Source organism: Heptranchias perlo, chromosome 15, assembly GCF_035084215.1.
Source record: "Heptranchias perlo isolate sHepPer1 chromosome 15, sHepPer1.hap1, whole genome shotgun sequence".
In the NCBI taxonomy this organism is placed as follows: Eukaryota; Metazoa; Chordata; class Chondrichthyes; order Hexanchiformes; family Hexanchidae; genus Heptranchias; species Heptranchias perlo.
Window position 1 is genome coordinate 31,710,249 of NC_090339.1, and position 21,643 is coordinate 31,731,891.

Sequence of the window (21,643 nt, forward strand, 5' to 3'; positions counted from 1 at the left end):
TTCTGAGCAGCTCTATGGTCAGGTAGCCAACCAACAGTCAAAGCTCACATTTGAAGAACGGCCATTTGAGTGAGGTACCAGAAATTCACTGCTGCCCGTTTAAATATAGCCCGTGTGTCACTGCTTATAGAGAAGGAAACAGAAAACGGGGAACAAAATCGGGGAAAATAGATTTAAAATAATAAATTTATAGCAGTAGATGGCATTAGTGTGATAATGACATCATCAAAATATTGTACTCCCCTCTGAAATATTCACTCTGGTGACATTGGTCCATTAATAAACAGATTGATCAATGATTAATCGTTAACATTTCACCTACAGTCAGAGATTACTGAATAGAAACAGTCAGCCTATTTTTGTCATCAGATTGCAGTGTTACACTGTCTTTTAGTTCTGGTAAATATGGAAATGATAAAGCCAACTAGTCTGAATGTTTTTCTCCCTTGCTTCAAATCACTGACCCTTGCTGGGGTACAGTTCCATGGGTGTTGGCACCACCAAGTAGCAATTCTCCAAATACAAGTTTGTACAGAAGCAACAAGCTATTTGATTATGATGAGCCAATCCATGATCCAGTCCTCACTCAAGGTCCAATACAGGGATTTTTCAGCAGGGGGTATCATTGGATGGAGAATAAGATCAGGAACCTTGGCTGTTATTTTTCTTCTCTGTTGCTTTGAGGGAATAAGACCAACTCCAGTGTCCCTACCATTACCTCTGCCTGGGATCAGTTAACACACCATAAAGTAGGCATCAAACCTGGGATCTCATAATTTGCATTGCCTAGTACTATTTATGCACTGAACCATTCGGGCAAGCAGCGTTATTTTTGGTAAATACGATTTTTAAATTGCTTTATTTTTTAAATAAATGTAATTATTTAATCATTTTACTTGAGATTAGACAGAAGGGTATCCTTTGTTAATGACTATCCAGCATTTTGTTGAAAGAAAAAATTAGTTAAAAACATGCAGAACCTTTAGATTTCTGTCCAGTTTCAGACTGCTGTTTTACAATGATCACACATCACAATTAACTATCACCACAGCGATCGAAGGAGCCACTCAGTGAATGCAAAACATCCATTTTGAAACCAGTTTCTCCCGAATAGATGAAATGGGAAACATAAACTAATGCTGGGGTCTAGATATTAGAGGGATGTTTAGCGTATTTAATAAAAGCTGTTAAAAGTGGTTTGCAGTTTCTCTTTTTAAAAAAAAACAGCACCACTGACCAAGAGGACAATAAACGACTCGATCACAAGACAGTAAGCAGCTGCTGGGAGAGGCACTGTCGTAACCTGGGATGATCCTTGTACCTTGATTTTTTTTCCTTTCCTGTCCTGCAATGCCTTGGCCTATTACTCATCTTCCCCCAGATCAGCAGCAGTATGTGCAGGGGGGTGGGTAAGAGCCACATCTAACCATTCAGAATATTAATAGACCAATATTTTATGCTGAATCACCTGTCTTGAGTAATTAAGACTTTATGTGTCAGCTTTGGCTCAGTGGTAGCACTCTCGCCCCCGAGTCAGAAGGTTGTAGGTTCAAGCCTCACTCCAGAGACTTGAACACATAAGCCCCTCGTGCCTGCTGCGCCATTTGATAAGATCATGGCTGATCTGTGATCTAACTCCATATACCTGCCTTTGGCCCATATCCCTTAATACCTTTGGTTGCCAAAAAGCTTTCTATCTCAGATTTAAATTTAGCAATTGAGCTAGTATCAATTGCCATTTGCAGAAGAGAGTTCCAAACTTCCACCACCCTTTGTGTGTAGAAATGTTTTCTAATCTCACTCCTGAAAGGTCTGGCTCTAATTTTTAGACTGTGCCCCCTACTCCTAGAATCCCCAGCCAGCGGAAATAGTTTCTCTCTATCCACCCTATCCGTTCCCCTTAATATCTTATAAACTTCGATCAGATCACCCCTTAACCTTCTAAACTCCAGAGAATACAACCCCAATTTGTGTAATCTCTCCTCGTAACTTAACTCTTGAAGTCCGGGTATCATTCTAGTAAACCTACATTGCACTCCCTCCAAGGCCAATATGTCCTTCCGAAGGTGCGGTGCCAGGAACTGCTCACAGTACTCCAGGTGCGGTCTAACCAGGGTTTTGTATAGCTGCAGCATAACTTCTGCCGCCTTGTACTCCAGTCCTCTCCATATAAAGGCCAGCATTCCATTTGCCTTCTTGATTATTTTCTGCACCTGTTCACGACACTTCAATGATCTATGTACCTGAACCCCTAAGTCCCTTTGGACATCCACTGTTTTTAACTTTTTACCATTTAGAAAGTACCCTGTTCTATCCTTTTTTGATCCAAAGTGGATGACCTCAAATTTGCTTACATTGAATTCCATTTGCCAGAGTTTTGCCCATTCACCTAATCTATCAATATCGCTTTGTAATGTTATGTTTTCATCTACACTGCTTACAATGCCACCAATCTTTGTATCATCGGCAAACTTAGATATGAGACTGTCTATGCATTCATCTAAGTCGTTAATAAATATTGTGAATAATTAAGGCCCCAAGACAGATCCCTACGGGACTCCACTAGTCACATCCTGCCAATGTGAATACCTACCCATTATCCCTACTTTCTGTCGCCTTTCGCTCAGCCAACTTCCTAACCAAGTCCGTACTTTTCCCTCGATTCCATGGGCTTCAACATAGCCAACAGTTTCTTATGTGGGACCTTATCAAATGCCTTCTGGAAGTCCATATAAATAACATCCATAGACATTCCCCTGTCCACTACTTTAGTCATCTCTTCAAAAAATTCAATCAGGTTTGTCAGGCACGACCTACCTTTCACAAATCCATGTTGGCCCTCTCTGATTAACTGAAAATTCTCGAGGTGTTCAGTCACCCTATCCTTAATTATAGACTTCAGCATTTTCCCCACAGCAGATGTTAGGCTAACTGGTCTATAATTCCCTGGTTTCCCTCGCTCTCCTTTCTTAAAAAGCGGAGTGATGTGCAATTTTCCAATCTAGAGGGACAGTTCCTGAATCTAGAGAACTTTGAAAGATTATAGTTAGGGCATCTGCAATGTGCTCACCTACTACCTTTAAAACCCTGGGATGGAAACCATCTGGTCCTGGGGATTTGTCACTCTTTAGTGCTATTATTTTCTTCATTACTGTTGCTTTACTTATGTTAATTTTATTGAGTCGCTGTCCCCGATTCAATATTAGTTTTCTTGGGATTTCCGGCTCTTTTTCTACTGTAAATACTGACGCAAAGTAATTGTTCAACATTTCCGCCATTTCCCCATTGTCAATGACAATATTCCCACTTTCAGTTTTTAAGGGGCCAACACTGCTCCTGACCACCCTCTTTTTCCTAATATAACTATAAAAGTTCTTCGTATTGGTTTTGATATCCCTTGCGAGTTTCTTTTCATACTCTCTTTTTGTAGCTCCTACTATCTGTTTTGTGACCCTTTGTTGATCTTTGTATCTTTCCCATTCGCCAGGATCTGTGCCATTTTTTGCCTTTTTGTATGCCCTTTCCTTACGTCTTATACTGTCCCTTACCTCTTTAGTTGTCCATGGCTGGTTTTTTTGGAAAGTAGAGTTCTTGCCCCTCAGGGGTATAAACCGATTCTGTATCACATTAAATGTTTCTTTAAACATTTCCCACTGATCATCAGTCATTTTACCCATTAACAGATTTGCCCAGTTTACTGTGGACAGTCTCTGTCTCATCCCATTGACGTCGACCTTACCCAAGTCTAGAATCTTAGCAGCTGACTCACTTTTTTCCCTTTCAAACACTATATTGAACTCGATCATGTTATGATCGCTATTGGATAGATGTTCACGCACAGTTAAGCTGTTAACTAAATCTGGTTCATTACTCATTACTAAATCTAGTATGGCTTGCCCCCTTGTTGCCTCTAGGACATACTGTTGTCGAAAACTATCCCGGACACACTCAATAAATTCACCACCTTTCTGACAGTTGCTAGTCTGCTTTTCCCAATCTATGTGAAGGTTAAAGTCCCCCATTAAGACCACTATGCCATTGTTACATGCTTGTCTAATCTCTGCATTTATACAATCTAGCACTTCAGAGCTGCTGCCAGGGGTTCTATACACAGCTCCCACTATAGTCTTAGATCCTTTCCTATTTCTCAATTCAACCCATAGGGTCTCTATTGGCTGCTTACCTCTCGTTATATCCTCCTTTATCATTGAAGTGATTTCATCTCTAATCACTAATGCTACTCCTCCCCCTCTTCCATTTTCCCTATCTCTCCTGTAGACCTTATAACCCGGTATATTTAGTTCCCAATCCTGACCATCCTGCAGCCATGTCTCAGTAATAGCTATCATGTCATACCCTCCAATTTGAATTTGAACCTGTAGTTCATTTAATTTATTCCTTATGCTCCATGCATTTGTATATAGAACTCTTAGTTGGGCCACACACCCTAGCCTGACCTTCAGCTTTGATGCTGGGTTAATCGCCTTACGCCTTCTAGTTTTCACTTTATCTGTAGTGCCTAAAGTACACTTTCTGCTGCTCTACGCTTTTCCTTTTCACTTGTTCTTGAACAACTGTTTGTACTATTTGTCTTGTAAATTTCCCAGTACTGAAGGAGTGCTGCACTGTTGGAGATGCCGTCTTTGATGAGACGTTAAACCAAGGCCCCATCTGCCCTCTCAGGTGGATGTAAAAGATCCCAGGACACTATTCGAAGAATAGCATGGGAGTTCTCCTGGCCAACATTTCTCTCTCAACCAACACCTAAAACAGATGATATGGTCATTTCTTCATTGCTATTTGTGGGAGTTTGCTTGCACAAATTGGCTGTTATGTTTCCGACATTACACAGTGACTACACTTCAAAAATACTTTGTTGGCTGTTAAGCGCTTTGGGTCATGAAAGGCGCTACATAAATGCAAGTCTTTTAATGCAGAGTTTTCCTCCAGACATTCCCAGCACCGATTAATCTTTAGCATTTCACCTACTATCACTGATTGCAGTATCACACCCCCGTTACCTCTGGTAAACAGGGAAACTAGAAAGCCAACTATAGTCTGAATTTATTTTGTTTTATACATTTTTTTCCCTTTCCTCAATTCGCTGACTCCTGTTGGACATGGTTTCATGGGTGTCAGTAGCCATCCAGTACCTCACCTAAGTGGCAGTTCTCCAAATGCAAGGTTGTATCAACAAGTTATTTGGCTATGAGGGGCATTACACCTAAACTCAGTCCTAACCTCACCCAAGGTCTATCGTGATGATTTTCCAGCAAAGTGTGTGGAGGTGGGGGGGAGGGGGTGGTGGTGGTCACTGGATGAAGCAGAAGATCAGGATCCTTGGCTGATATTTTTCCTTTCTTACCTGGAGGCAGTGAAGCAAACTGCAGTGTCCCTACCACCGCCTCTGGCTGGGATTAGTTAACACGGCACCAAAAGGGGCAAGCAGGAGATTGTTTTAAAAATGTCAATTATAAAAATTGTTCTTTTTTACTTGAGATTAAACAGAAGAGTTTTATTTGTTAATAACCATCCAGTATTTTGTTGAAAGAAAAAATGAATTAAAAACAAGTAAAACCCCTACACTTCTGTGCAGTTTCACTGCTAACTATCTCCACCATGATCAAAAGTGGCTCTCAGTAAGTGCAAAACGTCCACTTTGAAACTAGTTTCTTCTGATTGGATGAAATGATAAACATCAATTGATGCTGGGATATAGATGTTAGAGGAATGTTCATTGTATTCCATAGAAGTCGTTGAAAAAGTTTGCCGTTTTTCTTTTAAAAAGAAAGAAACACCACCACTGACATAAGAGGACAACAAATGCCTTGCTCACAGGCTCTGTAACCAGCTGCTGAAAGAGGCGCAGGAGCAGCCTGGTTTGATCTTTGGACCTTGATTTTTCTTCCTTTTCTTGCCCTACTACTCTTCACCTCCCCCAGATCAGCAGCTCACAATAGCAGAATTATGGGGGGATGAATTCCACATCTGGCTATTCAGAACATCAATGCACTAATTTCCTAAGCTGAATTATCTGTCTTGAATGAGTAATGTAAATAACATGGTACCGTCTCAACCAATATCACCAAAAACACATCAACTGGCCATTGCTGTTTGTGGGATCTTGTTATGCACGAATGGTAGCTGCATAACAATAGTCATTGCACTTCAAAATAATTCATTGTATGTGAGGAGCTTTGAAATGTTTCAGAGAGGTGCAATAATATAATAGTGGTCAGAAAAATGTGATTGCATTTGTCAGTTCTAATGGAGCAAACTGATGAGGCGCGAAAATAACCTATTACCGGGAGGGTATAACTGGGGTGTCCCAGAACCACTCTCACTTTGCCTCGGCCCGGCGTCCTGCTTGCCTGCTAGCAACCAAGAAGGAAGGCCGCCCAGTAAACATCGCAACCACGTGTCGACGGCAGCAGCAGGACACAGGGGCCAGGCCTTTTCATCTGTTTCACCGGTGAGCATTATTTTTTTCTGGCTGTCACAAGACAACCTAGGTGTAAGGGTGGGAGTTAAAGGGGTATTGCTAAAATTGTGATTTTAGAATTTTCCCTCGATGTGTCCGTTTCTTCCACCTCATTAAGTGTAAGACTGTATTGCATCCATAGCGATTCCTTTTATCTTCTGTATAATACTGTTTACCTTGTAGTTTTAGTTTTCTTATTAATAAACATTGGTTTTCCTTGCACCAATCCACTGGTTTGTTCGTCTGTCCTTATTACCGCTCGATAAGTCCTGAGCTCAGAATCAGGAAGGGGAAAGCGATTTGAAACAGCACAGCGGGCAGGGCAGCTCAGGAAAACATAACTGGCTGACCTACAATAAGCCTCGGAAACAAAACCCCTTACATAACTGAAGTAAATCCCAAAAGAAAACATTGAAATTCTTTCTACAACACAACCTGTTAAAGTTTTAACAACCATTCTGGAACAATTAAAAACTTTCATCTGATTCAACAAGATATTAGGGGGACATATAAATTCTGGTAAGATGTGAAAAGAAATGACAATACATACAAAAGAGTACATAAAACTGATCCTGCCAAAGCTCTGCACCATATCAGAGGTGGGACACACACACAATTCCCTCCACTTCACTGAGATCCATCTCAGCCACACTGTTGTGGGAAGAGGAAACGGGAGGAACAGTCATGCTTACACCTTCAGTTGACTCAGTCATAAAAAGCACTAAGAACCATGGAAATAAACCTCCCCCTAACTTCTTAGTAGCTGCTGGTGATGTGCTTCCGGGGGGAGAGGGAGGTGGAAGATTTGATGCCAGCATTGATTTCCAGAAAACCTGAAGATATAGTCGAAGCAGGTATTTAGCATTAACAAAATGCAATCTACGGGGAATGTACAGTTTTAGTTTAAGCTTATTGGAATTGCTTCCAGCGTCCATTTACTTCATTATCGTCTACGGGTTCGATGACAGGAAGGGCTGCCGTATTGAGGTCATAACCCTGTAGTGCTGCAAGCAACAACAAAAAGATAAACAGTGCTTAGAAATAGCCCATATAGGAACAACAGGGCAGAAAACAAACCTTGAGTTTTTAAGCACAATTGCTTGTGCAGTTGGAGTGCCATGAAGCATCGTCTGTATCAATCTGAAGTCACAAACAATGTACTTTTGCATGATACCGGTGTCACAAATGCCCACATTATTTTGGAAATAAAAAACAGGTGGACTGAAAGTTAACACTGACCAGGAGTCAGCATCCATGCAATGAAGTCTGGTTTGGGTATAGACAACAAGCACATTACCTCTTGGAGTTACACTGAAACTACAGCACAGAAACAGGCCATTCGGCCCAACTGGTCTATGCCGGCGTTTATGCTCCACACGAGCCTCCTCCCTCCCTTTTTCATTTAACCCCATCAGGATACCCTTCTATTCCTCTCACCCCCTTGTGCTTATCTAGCTTCCCCTTAAATGCATCTACGTTATTTGCCTCAACTACTCCTTGGGGTAGCATGTTCCACATTTTTACCACGTTCTTTGGTTAAAGAAATTTCTCCTGAATTCCCTATTGGATTTATTAGCAACTATTTTATGTTTATGATCTCTAGTTTTGGACTCCCCCACAGTGGAAACATTTTCTCTACGTGTACCTTATCATTATCTTAAAGACCTCTTTCAGGTCACCCCTCAGCCTTCTCTTTTCTAGATAAAAGAGCCCTAGCCTGTTCAGCCTTTCCTGATAAGGATATCCTCTCAGTTCTGGTATCTTCCTTGTGAATCTTTTTTGCACCCTCTCTAATGCCTGTACATCCTTTCTATAATATGGAGACCAGAACTGTGCACAATACTGCAACAGAAATGAAGCCATAAACATCAACAAAGCATCACCATGGCTTGGACTGGGAGAATGTAAGTTTGATTATCCTACTCCACTTAGCTTGAGTTATACTGCAAAGGGAAGTGTTGCCTTCCCTTACCAAAACAAAGCAGTTTTCTTCTCTAATGTTCAGACAGTATTGTGGAGGCAGCAGTGGACAATTGGAGTTATTTCACACATGTAAAAAAAACCCTTAAAACAATTGGAATAATTTACTGAACTGTTTATTTTAATGAAAAAGATGATTCGAGTGATTTCTCTTATATTTACACAGATTTGGACTTCATCCAAGAATTCTCATCAAGTTACTGCCTTTCTTGGCAAATTTAGCTGTGCAGAATTTGACTATTTCATTTGGTAGTCATGTAAACATTAAGTTAGAACAGAGATGGCTGACAAGTGGAGGTTATCTAACTGCTGGTGTGGTTAACTTTCTCCACTGGGAGGACATTACGTATCAAGTATTTCATTGGGGAAATAAATGCAATTAAAAAAGTATGCACACAACTGGCTGTTCTTCACAGAAAACACTGGTAATTTTCAGGGGAATAACATCCCTTATATTAATCACGCAGTGCCAGGTGAACAAAATACCCAAACCCAAACTCGATTACAATATCAGACAATATCGGGGTATTCTGATCTTAAACAGGTCCAAAGATAAAATGAATCATCTCTGTTATCTGCTGGTAAACCCTGAACAATTCATGCACCCAATACTCGATGTTACCCTTGTTACAGTGAATTCAATAAAAATTGTAGAGGAAAAAAAAACACAATTAGTCCAGTTCTTCATTCAATCACCACAGAGTTCCACAGTGCTTATCCAAGAACTTCAGGAAAAATTTCCGTAGATCGTGTAGTGCAATTGAAAGTCAGACGTTCACTGAACATGTGGTACATCAGTCTCGCTCTTCAGAAAGAGCTCAAGATACTGTGCCAACACCAGTCACGAGCATATTACCAAAAATAAAAAAGTCCTCTCTGGAATCCCCATTAATTTGAATAGAGCTTTATTTTAGTTAAACATAATGGAGTCAGGGTCTTGGTTGGCCATCTGAGCAATATGTTTCAATATATCTTTTTTGGTGATAATACCAAGGAGTCGCCTGCAATAGAGAAAAAGAAGCAGTTAATGCTGTGTCCTGAAAATTAAGTTACTGCATTTAAAGCTGGTACTGTTACATCAGAAATAACAATGGGAAGTAAACTGTTGTGACAGTATAAAAATGTACCACTTGTGAGGGGGTACAAAACATAAATTGGATGCTTGACCTCACTGGCACAATTTATTCAGGTGTAATAACTGGGTCTAATGATATTCTCAATCTACAGTACAGCTTTAGTTAGTGCTCTGAAGACTGTAAACATTTTTCCCTTAATTTTCTCCGCTCCTAAAGGCACAGACATGTGCTTGTGGCAAATTTCACTGGTACCAGCAGCCTTTCACTGCCTTGCCTAAGTTGCCATTCTTAATGTGTGAGGCTAGACACCAGGTATCAGCAGGCTATTTGACTTTTAAAATCATGATGTCCAAGCCTAACCTGTTCTCACCTTGCATCCATACATTTGCACTTTCTTGCAAGAATCACTGGATTGTAATCAGGAGCAAAAGCTAATTTTACCCTATCTACTGCGGGGCATGGAGGCCAATTTTAGTACCTCAGTTCAGAACAGCTAATTCAGCAACTCAACTCAGGATTGGACCTGGGACTTTGGCTTCTTTAGTTTTTACTCATGTTCCTCTTTAGTCAGCAGATTAAGAGTTAATATACAGCATTACGGTTAGGTGGTTCTTCTCTATTTATAAGGTGTCATGTAGTGGGAAAGTTACGATTGCCTGCTTCATTACTAGATTTATAGCTTTTTGCATTGAGCAGTACAGTCCAATTCTCCCTGAATACAATTTAAAAAAAAATGCATTGGTCAGAAACTTATCAACCCTCTGGCAGCATTGGAGATCAGTAGTGAACTGTATTCTGGATGTGACTGTTTTAGCCTGTCCTCAGGACCAGTAATTTCACCTAATTTGGTTCACTTCAGATTAAGAATGGTTACTCCAATAGAAACAAAGTATGAAGTGAGGGATAAAATCACAGTGCATGTAGGCTGTTTTCCATCTGCTCTGCTACATATTTCACAGTGACTGGAGCCACAAAAAATACTGTGATTTAAGAAAATTTATGGCAGTGGATGGCACTCATCTGACCACGAGGTGGTAGGTATGCGTGTAAATTTACATTTAATTCTGAATGAAGGATTTATCCAGTATTCTTGACAATTCCATACAAATTGTACATCTAATCTTAGGTCTAGTGGGTGGATGGAATATTTGGGCCGTGAAAGCAAAAACATGAAAAAACCCTAAATAATCTTAGAAATTAGTCACAGTGGGATGGCTGGTTAAAAAAAATTGTACCTGCCATAGTTTTTAAGTACCTTTTATATATTACTAGCAGTAGTGTTCAGCACCGTGCCAAAGAAAGCTAAAGCAGTGTTCTTAATTTTGATTAAAAACATATTATAGAAGTATATTCACAGGAGACAAATATATTTAAATATATACGGAAAACTTTCACTAGAATGAGAGGTTTGACACAGTGGAATGTTCGTATGTTTCCCCTTTGAGACAATGACACACATGTAACACTCACCCATTGTGAGTAACAAGACACTGCCTTAAACCCAGTTTGCGGAATATGTCTACCACTATTTCCATGGGTGCGTGGTCTGTCACTGTAAAGGGACTCAAATCTAGGACGGAGCGCAGTTTGAGTGCAGCAGGGCTGTTTGGAGGCTGCACAGGAGAGTGCTCAGTAAAATAAATAATGGAGGTGCTGACAATCCCATCTTGTCGCTTCCTTCCGTTTTCTGTAAGCAGACGGAGGACAAAAAACATACAAGACATTATTTCCTATGTTCTTTCTCCACCAACTCATTAACTCCAGGTAACCTAAAAGTTTTAGCTTCATAACACTCTTGAGTGTAAGACTGTCCTTTATGCATTTAATAACTAAAAACAAATACACAAAAAACCTACATTTAAATTACCAGAGTATTCCAAAATGAAACTATATGAAATATTTAATTTACAGAATTTATAAATAGGTAATTTTTATATTATGTACTTTGGCTATTGCCATTTTCAAAAGATTTAAGCGTACCACCTAATCATATCTCAATATTGGAGTGTAATGGAGATCACAGATCTATCAATTACAAATATTACAGTCTATGGGAGGTCACTGTCTCAACAATAACTGATATTACACAAAGGAGCTCACTCTTATCAATACCTGATAATACAAGCAGGGTAATGGAGGTCACCACCATGCCATTACCCAATATTACAAAGTATAATGGAGGGGACTACCGCCTCACTAATACCTTGTATTAGGAGCATAATAGAAACATAGAAAATAGGAGCAGGAGTAGGCCATTCAACATGAACATGGCTGATCCTCTATCTCAATACCATATTCCCGCTCTCTCCCCATAATGAAGGATGCCCCTCATCAATACCTGATATTAGTCTGAGTGCAATGCAGAACATTGCCAAATCAATACCCTAATTACTGCACAGATAATTATAGAAAATGGAAATGTCTCATCGATAACTGCTGTAACAGATCATTCCCCACCCTGTCAATTTGTTAAAATTACTTCCATCTCTTCCTAAACACATGACATCCCTTGAGCCGGAGTGACAGCCAAGTTTAAGTGAAATCAGTGCCTTGCCTTTACATACCACTACATACTATTTCACTAAGAATGCTTGTTTTAAACAACTCAAAGCTCTCACCAATTGAAATTATTAGGTCTCTTCTGAGGACAAAGCCTACAAGTCGCTGGGATTCTTTTGATACTACTACAGGGAATCCACTGTATGTTGTTTCATTAATAATTGCCTCCACGTCTTCTACCTTCATACCATCCTGAGTGAGGCTGGTCAGGGGAGGGTCATTGCGTCGAGGTCTCATTACATCCATTGCTAAAGTCCTGTGCGTAAATTCCTCCTTTGCCTCCAGGAATGGGTAACCATTCAGTCGAATGTGTGCTTCATAGATGCCCTCTCGTCCAATTGCATCAGACACCCATTTACTGGTCATTGCAGCAGCCATTAATGGCACAATGTACTCCAGTCCGCCGGTTAGTTCAAACATGATAACCACTAATGATACAGTCATTCTGGTCACACCACCTACAGAAACAAGATTTTACAGATTAAACAGGATAGTCACAGCTCAACAGAAGACCTTTCACAAAGTAATCCTTCAAGATCAATGGTACCATGATCAAATCAATTCATTAAGGATGAGCTACAAAATAAACAGTAGCCAGTTTTGAATTCAGATGTTAGAATATGTTGTTTGTAGGTAATCTGCTGACTGCTTAAGCGCACACACACAGACACTCGCAAGATACTGCATCAATCACCTCCAGCTCCTGTGTCACCATCAGTCTTACCATCCTTCACCAATACAAACCACTCCACATAACATTAAGAGAAGCCAAAGTTTTGTTTGTAATTCAAACATAATGTATCACATAACATCCAGTGTGCGGTGTCTTTGAGCGACATGTTCAATCTGTGGGTTCTGCTGGCTTCATATACTGCTCAAACAGCACTCCCTAGATCATTGTCAGTCATAATCCTTTACTAGTTGATCTCCCATAGCATGGCTCAAAAACAATGAATAAAACTGCCTCTGTCTATGCTCTTAGATTCTTTCCCAATATCTCTCTTTTTCTGCAACTTCCACGTGCTCTTTATCTTTCCTCTCTCTTTCTATGCCTCACGTACACTTTCATTCATGGTCAGCTCTAGTTCTCTGTCTCTCCTGAATGTCTTCCACACTTGCTGTATGCCTCTCACAGATGTTCCTTTACAGATGAACTTAATTTACTCCTTTTTTAAAGGCATGGAGAACCAGCAAAATGGTGTTAACATGTGGGGATGGGTATCCAGGTTGGGCAGGGAGAGGCTCAGAAAGGACGAGCAGGCCCTCAAACTGGGTCTCTCTTTACCTGTCTTTCTCTCTTCAACCCCTCTCTCTCTGACCTCTGAACAAGATCTCTTTTTCCCTCAACAGGATAACTTTCCTCTCTCCCTATTATTCAAAATGATCAGAATCAAAATAAAATACATTATTTTATTGTTTTGAAATCTTAAAATCACCAAAATATTTTTTTAAAGGAGCCAATAATTTTAATGACTACTCCTGAAGCTGACTGCCTCAGATTTGGGACTCAGGGCACTCAACTGCTTGGCCAGAGAGAGACAAAGTCTGGAAGAGCAGAGAAGCTGAGGCTGTGTGGACCAGGGTATCAATGTGAGTCCACTCTTGGAAATAAGTGGTGATATGGGTCATGATGTGGAGATGCCGGTGATGGACTGGGGTTGACAATTGTAAACAATTTTACAACACCAAGTTATAGTCCTCGAAATGAAATCGCATTTATAAATCACAGAACAATGCTTGGTGATTACAGACAGTTTTTTCAGGTTAGGTTAGGCAAGGTATGATGAGTTAAACCTAGGCACTATTGTCCAGTAAAAAGAAATACTTTTACTGTATTACATCAGAACATCACATCAAAACACATTTTAGTTTACATTTTAGTTTGCCTACTATATGTAGGCAAATATGCAGCTATTCAGCTTCACTAGGCCTGCATGAACAGTTACTTGGCTCAGTCTGTAGTACTCTTCACCTATGAATTACAAGGTTATGGATTTAAGTCCCACACGAGGATTTAATAGACTTCCAGTGCAAGATCAAGGGAGCTCGGCCGTCCTTCTAACAGGATATTAAACCAAAGTTTCAGCTACCTGTACAGGTGGATATTAATGATCCCATGGCACTTTTTGAAGAGCAAAGCGTTCTAGTTTCCTCAAATATAAAAAATTCTATGGTACTGTCACTGTATAAAGGTAGATAGAGGAAGAAGTAGCTTTATGTATAAATATTAGTTAATATGTGCACTCTATAAATGTAAAGCTAAGGCTGGGGAAGGTGTTAGGTGGTTGCCCAGTTTCTAGAAAGTGGCTTTTATTTTTGACTTCGTCTAGCATTAATGTGTTAATTAAGCCAGGAAGACCTCGTTTAAATAATGTGTACAACATCCACAATTGGATCATTCAGCCTGGAAATGGAACTGTCAGAGGAAATCATTAAGCCATTAATCCAAAAACTAATGGATCACCAAAGCTCATACCATGTGAAACAGTAGGAGAGAATATGACTGTGGCATGAAAGTGCTGAGTGGAACCAAAAGAGAGCATAGGAGGGAGTTAAGATTGTGTGTAATGAGACTTTGACTATATTCACTGCTGTTAGGGGCTGAATGTAGTTTTAATAGATCAGAATTTTTACCGCTGTCATGTACATAAGCTTGTGCTGTTCCGTATGTGTCCTATTTGTTTAATTTTTGTAAATAAATCTAGTTTAATTAATTCAGAATTTGAGCCCAGTTCAAGTGCGGTGTGTTGATAACAATCTTCTGAGTAGCTTGGAGAGAAATAAAGTACAAGAGGCCTAAAGGGTATGTGCTTACTACCGGGGCAGAAAACCTTAAGACTGTAGCTTTTGGCTTATAGCGAATGTAAGGTCCACTACGGGAAGTGCAGTAAGACTATTGCAAAATACCCTAAAATTATGTCACATTATGAGTATGGAGTTCTCTTAGTATCCTCAGACAATATCACCAAGGAAATAGATTAATTCATCATTAATCTGATTGCTCTGGGACAGAATGACTGCCTACAGGCAAGCTAAAATGTAATAAATAACAGCTTTGATACACTTAGACAATGTGATAAGGCACAGATATTTCTTTTTACTTACTCATAGGGAAGGAAAAAATGGCCTTCTTACCAGGGAGTGGTGTACATGATTGGACAGAAAAGGAATGGGCTGTGGGGGAAGAACTATTATCTTTTAACTACAAAATGTTAACTTTTGAAACTCATTTTCTTACCTAGGCACGCAGCAGCACCAACCATGGCGTACAACCCAGGGGTGATGCAGTCTGCTCCGGGACTGCACCAACCTCGAAAGATGATCCAGTCATGGTGATAGTAAGCCAGCTGTTCCATTCCCACTCCCAAAAGTCTTCCAGCTATAGCCCCCACAGCCATGCTTGGGATGAAGAGTCCTGAGGGAACCTGCATAAGTATTAGAGAATACCAGTCACATTATACAGAGTTATTAACACATCCAGCTCCAGCTATTGCAGTTTCAGAACCAACTGAGTATTAGCCCTCACATTACAATCTTACAGCACACTTCCAACTTGAAGCAGCAACCCCCTCCCCACCCCAATATAGCCCCCAACTGGAGGCTATAATAGCTTATAATGGTAGTCATTCCCCTTTTGCAACTTAAACTTATCCCGGCAACTAAGACATATCGTCCTGCTGCGCCATGTTAGTCCTGTTGCTGCTTGATCCCAAGCACAAAAAGGTCCAATTCAGGAAATAGAGGAACAGAAGAAAGGAAATTCTGTTGGACCGCACATATGAATATGTCACAGGCTACAGCACGCGAAAAGCAGGAGCTGATTTCTAAGTGGGGAAGGGTTTCAATGTAAAGTCCAATGGCTTCACTTAGGGGTTGTTTCTGATCCTCTTGAGGCATAATATAAAAGGGGATATGTATACAGGAGAACACCCCCAAAAAATCTTTGAAATGTAAACATTTATACTTTTTTCTTCTTATGCTTGCAAAAGTGCTTATTTGTTCAAAAAAGTACTGAAAGGAATAGCTCCAACATGATGTACTTTCCACCACACAAGAGCAGTGTAAATCAACTACAGTCCCTGTTGAATTAGGAATCTGTCCACTTATTTTTTGAATGTTCCAGCTGCATCGGTAATTTCCGTGCTTGGCAGCAATCTTTTCCATTTATTTAATGTGCAATAATTACTTGTGTTTAATTTGAGATTTCCTTTGCTTTTGATATTCTACATTCTACTTCACCAGATTTAACTAAATACATTTCCACACCCACCCCAATTTTTTTGCTTCACCATTTCAAAAACTTGAATCATACCTCCTTTGTCCCATTAGAGAAAACTTAATTCCCATGAACTTTTTCATAGCCCACTGATTTAAGATTTAGGACCTTCTTTGTTTGCATTATTTCTATTGTGCCTACATATTTCCAAGTACTGTAAATGGGCACACTGAATTTAGATGATGGAGCAAGATTTTGAAACTCCGGAGCAAAGTGATTTTAAATCAGCCTTTACTTGACGTTTCATCCGTGACAATAAATATGACCAAAAGTTATCTAACTAACTGTTCCAACAAAATTAGTTGCACCCATCCCTGCTTCTAGTGATCTGTGGGGAAGAGCGGGAGCCTGGAGAGAATAAGAAAGAAGGGTAGAGTAGCAGCCGGGGAAGTCGGAGAGAAAAGACAGAACATGGTGGGGATCAGAATAGAGCGCGGGCACAACACCGGCCTGGAGGGAGAGCAGCACAGTGTGGGGGCCAATAATATGGAGAGAAAACAGCTGAAAGACTTACATTTATATAACCAACGTGCACACAGAAAGGTCCCACAAACGACGAGATAAATGACTAGATAATCTGACTTAGTGGTTGGTTGAGGGATATATATTGGCCACGGCACCAGGAGAACTCCCCTGCTCTACTTCAAATAGTACCATGGGATCTTTGATAGCCACCTGAGCAGGCAGATGGGGCTTCAGTTTAATGTCTCATCTGAAAAATGCCACTTTCGACAATGAAGCACGTCCCCAGTGTTGAGTTGTCGGATCTCAGCTGTGGTGGTGACAAGAGACATACATTTATTCTAAACTCCCATGAGTTGGAGAGGGGGACGGGCAAAGACTTGCCAGGCTTTCTGCCTATGGCAGGAAGAGGGGGTGGAGTAGCTGTGCTAATTAAAGAGAACATAATGGCAGTAGAAAAAAAGGGACTTAACTAATAGAAGGATAGAAACAGAATCCATACGGATTGAAATAAAAGATAAGAAGGGATCGATCATGATAATAGGGGTATACTATAGACCACCTAATAGTGGAAAGGAGGTAGAGAAAGAACTATGGAAGCAAATAAGTAAAATGAGTAAAGGACATAGAATAATAATCGTGGGAGATTTTAAGTACCCCCAAATAAACTGGCTATAGGAGGTAGGTAATCGAGTTTTTACAATGTGTACAGGACTCCTTTCTTATCCAGTATGTAAAAAGCCCAATAAGAGAGGATCTAGTAATGGGAAATGAACCAGAACTGATAAGAGAAGTAAGTATAGGGGAACATCTAGGCAATAGCAATCACAACATAATAAGGTTTAAGATAAAGATTGAGAAAGACATAAGACAAAGATCAAGTAATAAATTGGAAAAAGCTGATTTTAAGGGGATGAAAATGGAACTAGGGAAAATAAATTGGAAAAATTTACTGACAAAGAAATAGAACAGCAGTGGAAAACATTTAAAACGGTGATCAGAGTCCAGGAGAAATATATCTCACTAAAAAGTAATGACATACTATGGATGAATGAAGAAATAAGGGCAAAATTGAAACTAAAGAAAAAGGCATACACTAAGTACATAGACAACAAAGGAGAGGATGACCAAAGGGAATATGAAGAGGTTAGGAAAGAAGTAAAAAAAAATTAGGAAGGTAAAGAGAAACTATGAAACTAAATTACCAAGGAATATAAAATGAAATAGCAAAGTGTTCTACAGACATATAAATAACAAAAGAAAAATCAGGATAGGGATAGCGCCACAAAGGAATACACACGATAAACTCACAGGTAATGACAGAAATATTGAATAGTTACTTTGCTTCAGTATTTACCAGGGAGACTAACAAAGTGGACATGGCATTAGAAGAAGAAATCAAAAAAGACATTGAAGATAGAAAGGGGGGAGGTAATTGTTAAACTAATCAAACTTAGAGAGGATCAAACCCCAGGTTCGGATGGATTGCATCCGCGCATATTAAAAGAAGTTAGGGAAGAGATAGCAGAGACACTATTACATATGTATAAAAATTTATTAGTAAAGGGAATAGTGCCAGAGGACTGGTGGACAGCTGAAGTGATTCCTACATTTAAAAAGGGAGACAGAATAAGTCCAGGGAACTATAGACCAATTAGCTAAATGACTGTGATATGAAAGGTAATGGAATCCTTACTCAAAGATGTAAAAGAAAAACATCTTTAAACCAAAAATATAATAAAGAGTAGCCAGCATGGATTTCAAAAGGGGAGATCATGCTTAGCCAACCGTACTGAATTCTTTGAAGAAGTGACAGAAAGCGTAGACAAGGGTAATGCAGTAGATGTAATATATTTGGATTTTCAAAAGGCCTTCCATAAGGTACCGCATAGTAGATTCATGACTAGGTCAGAGCATGTAGAGTCAGGGGACAAGTAGCAGAATGGATAGCAAGCTGGCTACAAAACAGAAAACAGAGAGTAGGGGTTAAAGGTAGTTACTCAGATTGGCAAAAGGTGGGAAGTGGTGTTCCACAAGGGTCATTGCTAGGACCACTGTTATTCACCATGTACATGAACGATTTGGACTCGGGAGTTGGAAAGTACAATTTCAAAACTTGCACACAACGCCAAATTGGGGTGTAGAGTCAATACTGAGGAGGACTGCGACAAAATACAGGAAGACATTAATAAACTTGCAGAATGGGCGGGTAATTGGCAAATGAATTTCCATATAGAGAAGTGTGAGCTGGTACACTTTGGTAGGAAGAATAAGGAGGCCACTTACTCCTTGGAAAATAAAAGTCTAAATAGGGTAGAGGAGCAGAGGGATCCGGGGGTACAGATGCACATATCTCTAAAAGTAGCGACACAGGATGATAACGCCATAAAAAAACACAAACCAAGTACCGGGGTTCATTTCTAGAAGCAGAGAAGTTATATTAAACTTGTATGGAACCTTGGTTAGACCACACTTGGTGTACTGTGAACAGTTCTGGTCTCTATAGTATAAAAAGCATATAGAGGCACTGGAGAAGGTGCAAAAAAGACTTATTAGGTATAACCTCTGTTCTGGTATCATTCTATCAGGAAAGATTGAATAGGCTGGGGCTCTTTTCTCTGAAAAGAGAAGACTGAGGGGTGACCTGATGGAGGTCTTTAAGATTATGAAAGGGTTTGATAGGGTAGGTGTAGAGAAGATGTTTCCACTTGTGGGGAAGACCAGAATGAGGGGCCATTAATATAAGATTGTCACTAATAAATCCAATAGAGAATTCAAGAGAAACTTCTTTACCCAGAGAGTGGGTAGAATATGGAACTCGCTACCACAGGGAGTAGTTGAGGCGACTAGCATAGATGCATTTAAGGGGAAGCTAGTTAAACACGAGGGCGAAAGGAATAGAATGATATGCTGATAGGGTTAGATGAAGTACCGAGGGAGGAGGCTCGTGTGGAGCATAAACACCGGCACGGACCTGTTGGGCCGAATGGCCTGTTTCTGTGCTGCACATTTTATGTAATTCTATGTAATTCTGATTGCTATCCAGTGACCCCTGGTGGAAATGCACTGGTGTAGATGTCAAGTGACGAAAGGATTGGGTTTTGCCATGATGCACCCAGCAATTAAATAACCATCAACACTCACTGAGGCAGTCTTGTAATATAAATATAGTTTGTTATTTTGTACATGCTCTGCTGTGCATTAGTCTGCATTTTGCACATTCAAAACACAGTAAACAACTCCATTCACACACCATCACTTGCTCAGTTTCTTTCATAAAATCCATTGTGTAAAATATTAGTCTCCCCAAAATTCCTCCTTACCTTCATGCCAAATGTGAATATTGTGATGAAAATTTTAAACACCAGTGCTAGAGCCAGCTGCCAAATTGCCATGTAGACTCCTTTACCTGCTGCACGATCTGGCAAGTCGTCGATCGTTTTGGTGCTGTTGACATCATTAATGTAATCACAGAGCTGTGATGAGTCCAGAAGTCCACAGTCATTGAACAATTCTGAAATGAGCCCACTGGTACTCATCTTAGTGTAGTCATTAGGAAAAGCTACAATACCCGTGATGGCTGTCACAACGAGGACTTCAACAACTGGGTACTTCCCTAACATGGTGGTCTTGCGCCTTCTGCACCAGGCAATGTTGGCACGAATAAAAAACGCTCCCCAAAGTCCTCCAAAGATTCCCAAAAGGATGAAAGGGACTAATTCCAACAAATGCCACGGGCTGTGGAATTCTACATAGAATAGCACAAGGCGACTATTACCAAATGGATTAATGGACCGGAGTGTGAAGGCTGCGACCAATGCAGCAAAAAATGATCTCCATAAAGTCTTCAAAGGGAAGTAATAGCTGACCTGGAGAAATAAAAAATAAAACAATGTCAAGGAGGAGACAGTTTAGTCTAGTCTTTTAGCACATACCGAACCATCCTGTAATAAACACTCCAATTTATATTACACAACCACCTGTATCAATCTCGCCTGGACCTTCCTCAAGAGCAGGGAATCGTCTGCCCAAACCAATAGGAAAGGTAGCTAAACCCAAGATTGTGGTCCGTTGGATACTGTCACCAAAATCCTCTCCCAAAAGGAGGGTTTTGGTGCCTCCGATGGCACTGATACTAGCTCACTAGGTTGTCTCTGACATAAACAGTCAGTATAATTTGCACTCCTGTGGATTGGCCTCATTTATTCATCCTCTTGAGGATGATCAACTGCTAAAATTTCCAAAAGGAAACAAATTTATCCCTGACCAATTGATTGGGAGGCTCCAGAATATCCATTTAACACTACAATCTATACTACTCAGCCAACAGCTATGTTTTAAATACGGCATTCCCATGATCCCAAAAGAACTGGTGTTACAGCATTCAATAACGTATTTGAATATTGATTCCTATGCTTATTCCTGCAGCTACAATACCCATTATTATTATTAACTAGATATTTGTTTAGTTTGTTCTTAAAAAGTTGAATTGACATTTTAATACTTTAGACTGCAGTCTGTTCCACCTATCTACCACTGTCTGGGAATACTCCTGGAGCCCTGTCTAATACTTAAAATTTAAATTGGCTTTGGAACTCCAAAATTGTCATCTGGAACTGGAAAGAGTGCTGAAACAAGCAGTATATTCACAAAATATTTTGGAAAAATGCAAGCCAAATTGATTACCAATTACTTTTGGCAGATTGCATTCAATACTCCTAGAAGAATACATAGTTTTCCTTACATATACATCAAAAAGTGCTTAAAATAAACTCTTTCAAATAAATAGTCTAGAAAAAAATAGAAATC

The 21,643-nt window shown here is 39.9% G+C and overlaps 1 protein-coding gene across 4 annotated transcripts in view; it reads right to left on the reverse strand.

Moving 5' to 3' along the window:
• Positions 1-8,561: 8,561 nt before the first annotated feature.
• Positions 8,562-21,643, reverse strand: part of LOC137332969 (H(+)/Cl(-) exchange transporter 5) — a 112,106-nt gene continuing 99,024 nt past the window's right edge. For all 4 annotated transcript variants that reach the window (XM_067997020.1, XM_067997019.1, XM_067997021.1 and 1 more), the window contains 5 exons: positions 20,158-20,703; positions 15,335-15,521; positions 12,156-12,554; positions 11,008-11,224; positions 8,562-9,462 (listed from right to left, as the gene is read on the reverse strand). In XM_067997020.1, the coding sequence (XP_067853121.1) occupies positions 9,372-9,462; positions 11,008-11,224; positions 12,156-12,554; positions 15,335-15,521; positions 20,158-20,703 (1,440 nt within the window). In that variant the 3' untranslated portion in view covers positions 8,562-9,371. The remainder of the gene's footprint in view (positions 9,463-11,007; positions 11,225-12,155; positions 12,555-15,334; positions 15,522-20,157; positions 20,704-21,643) is intronic.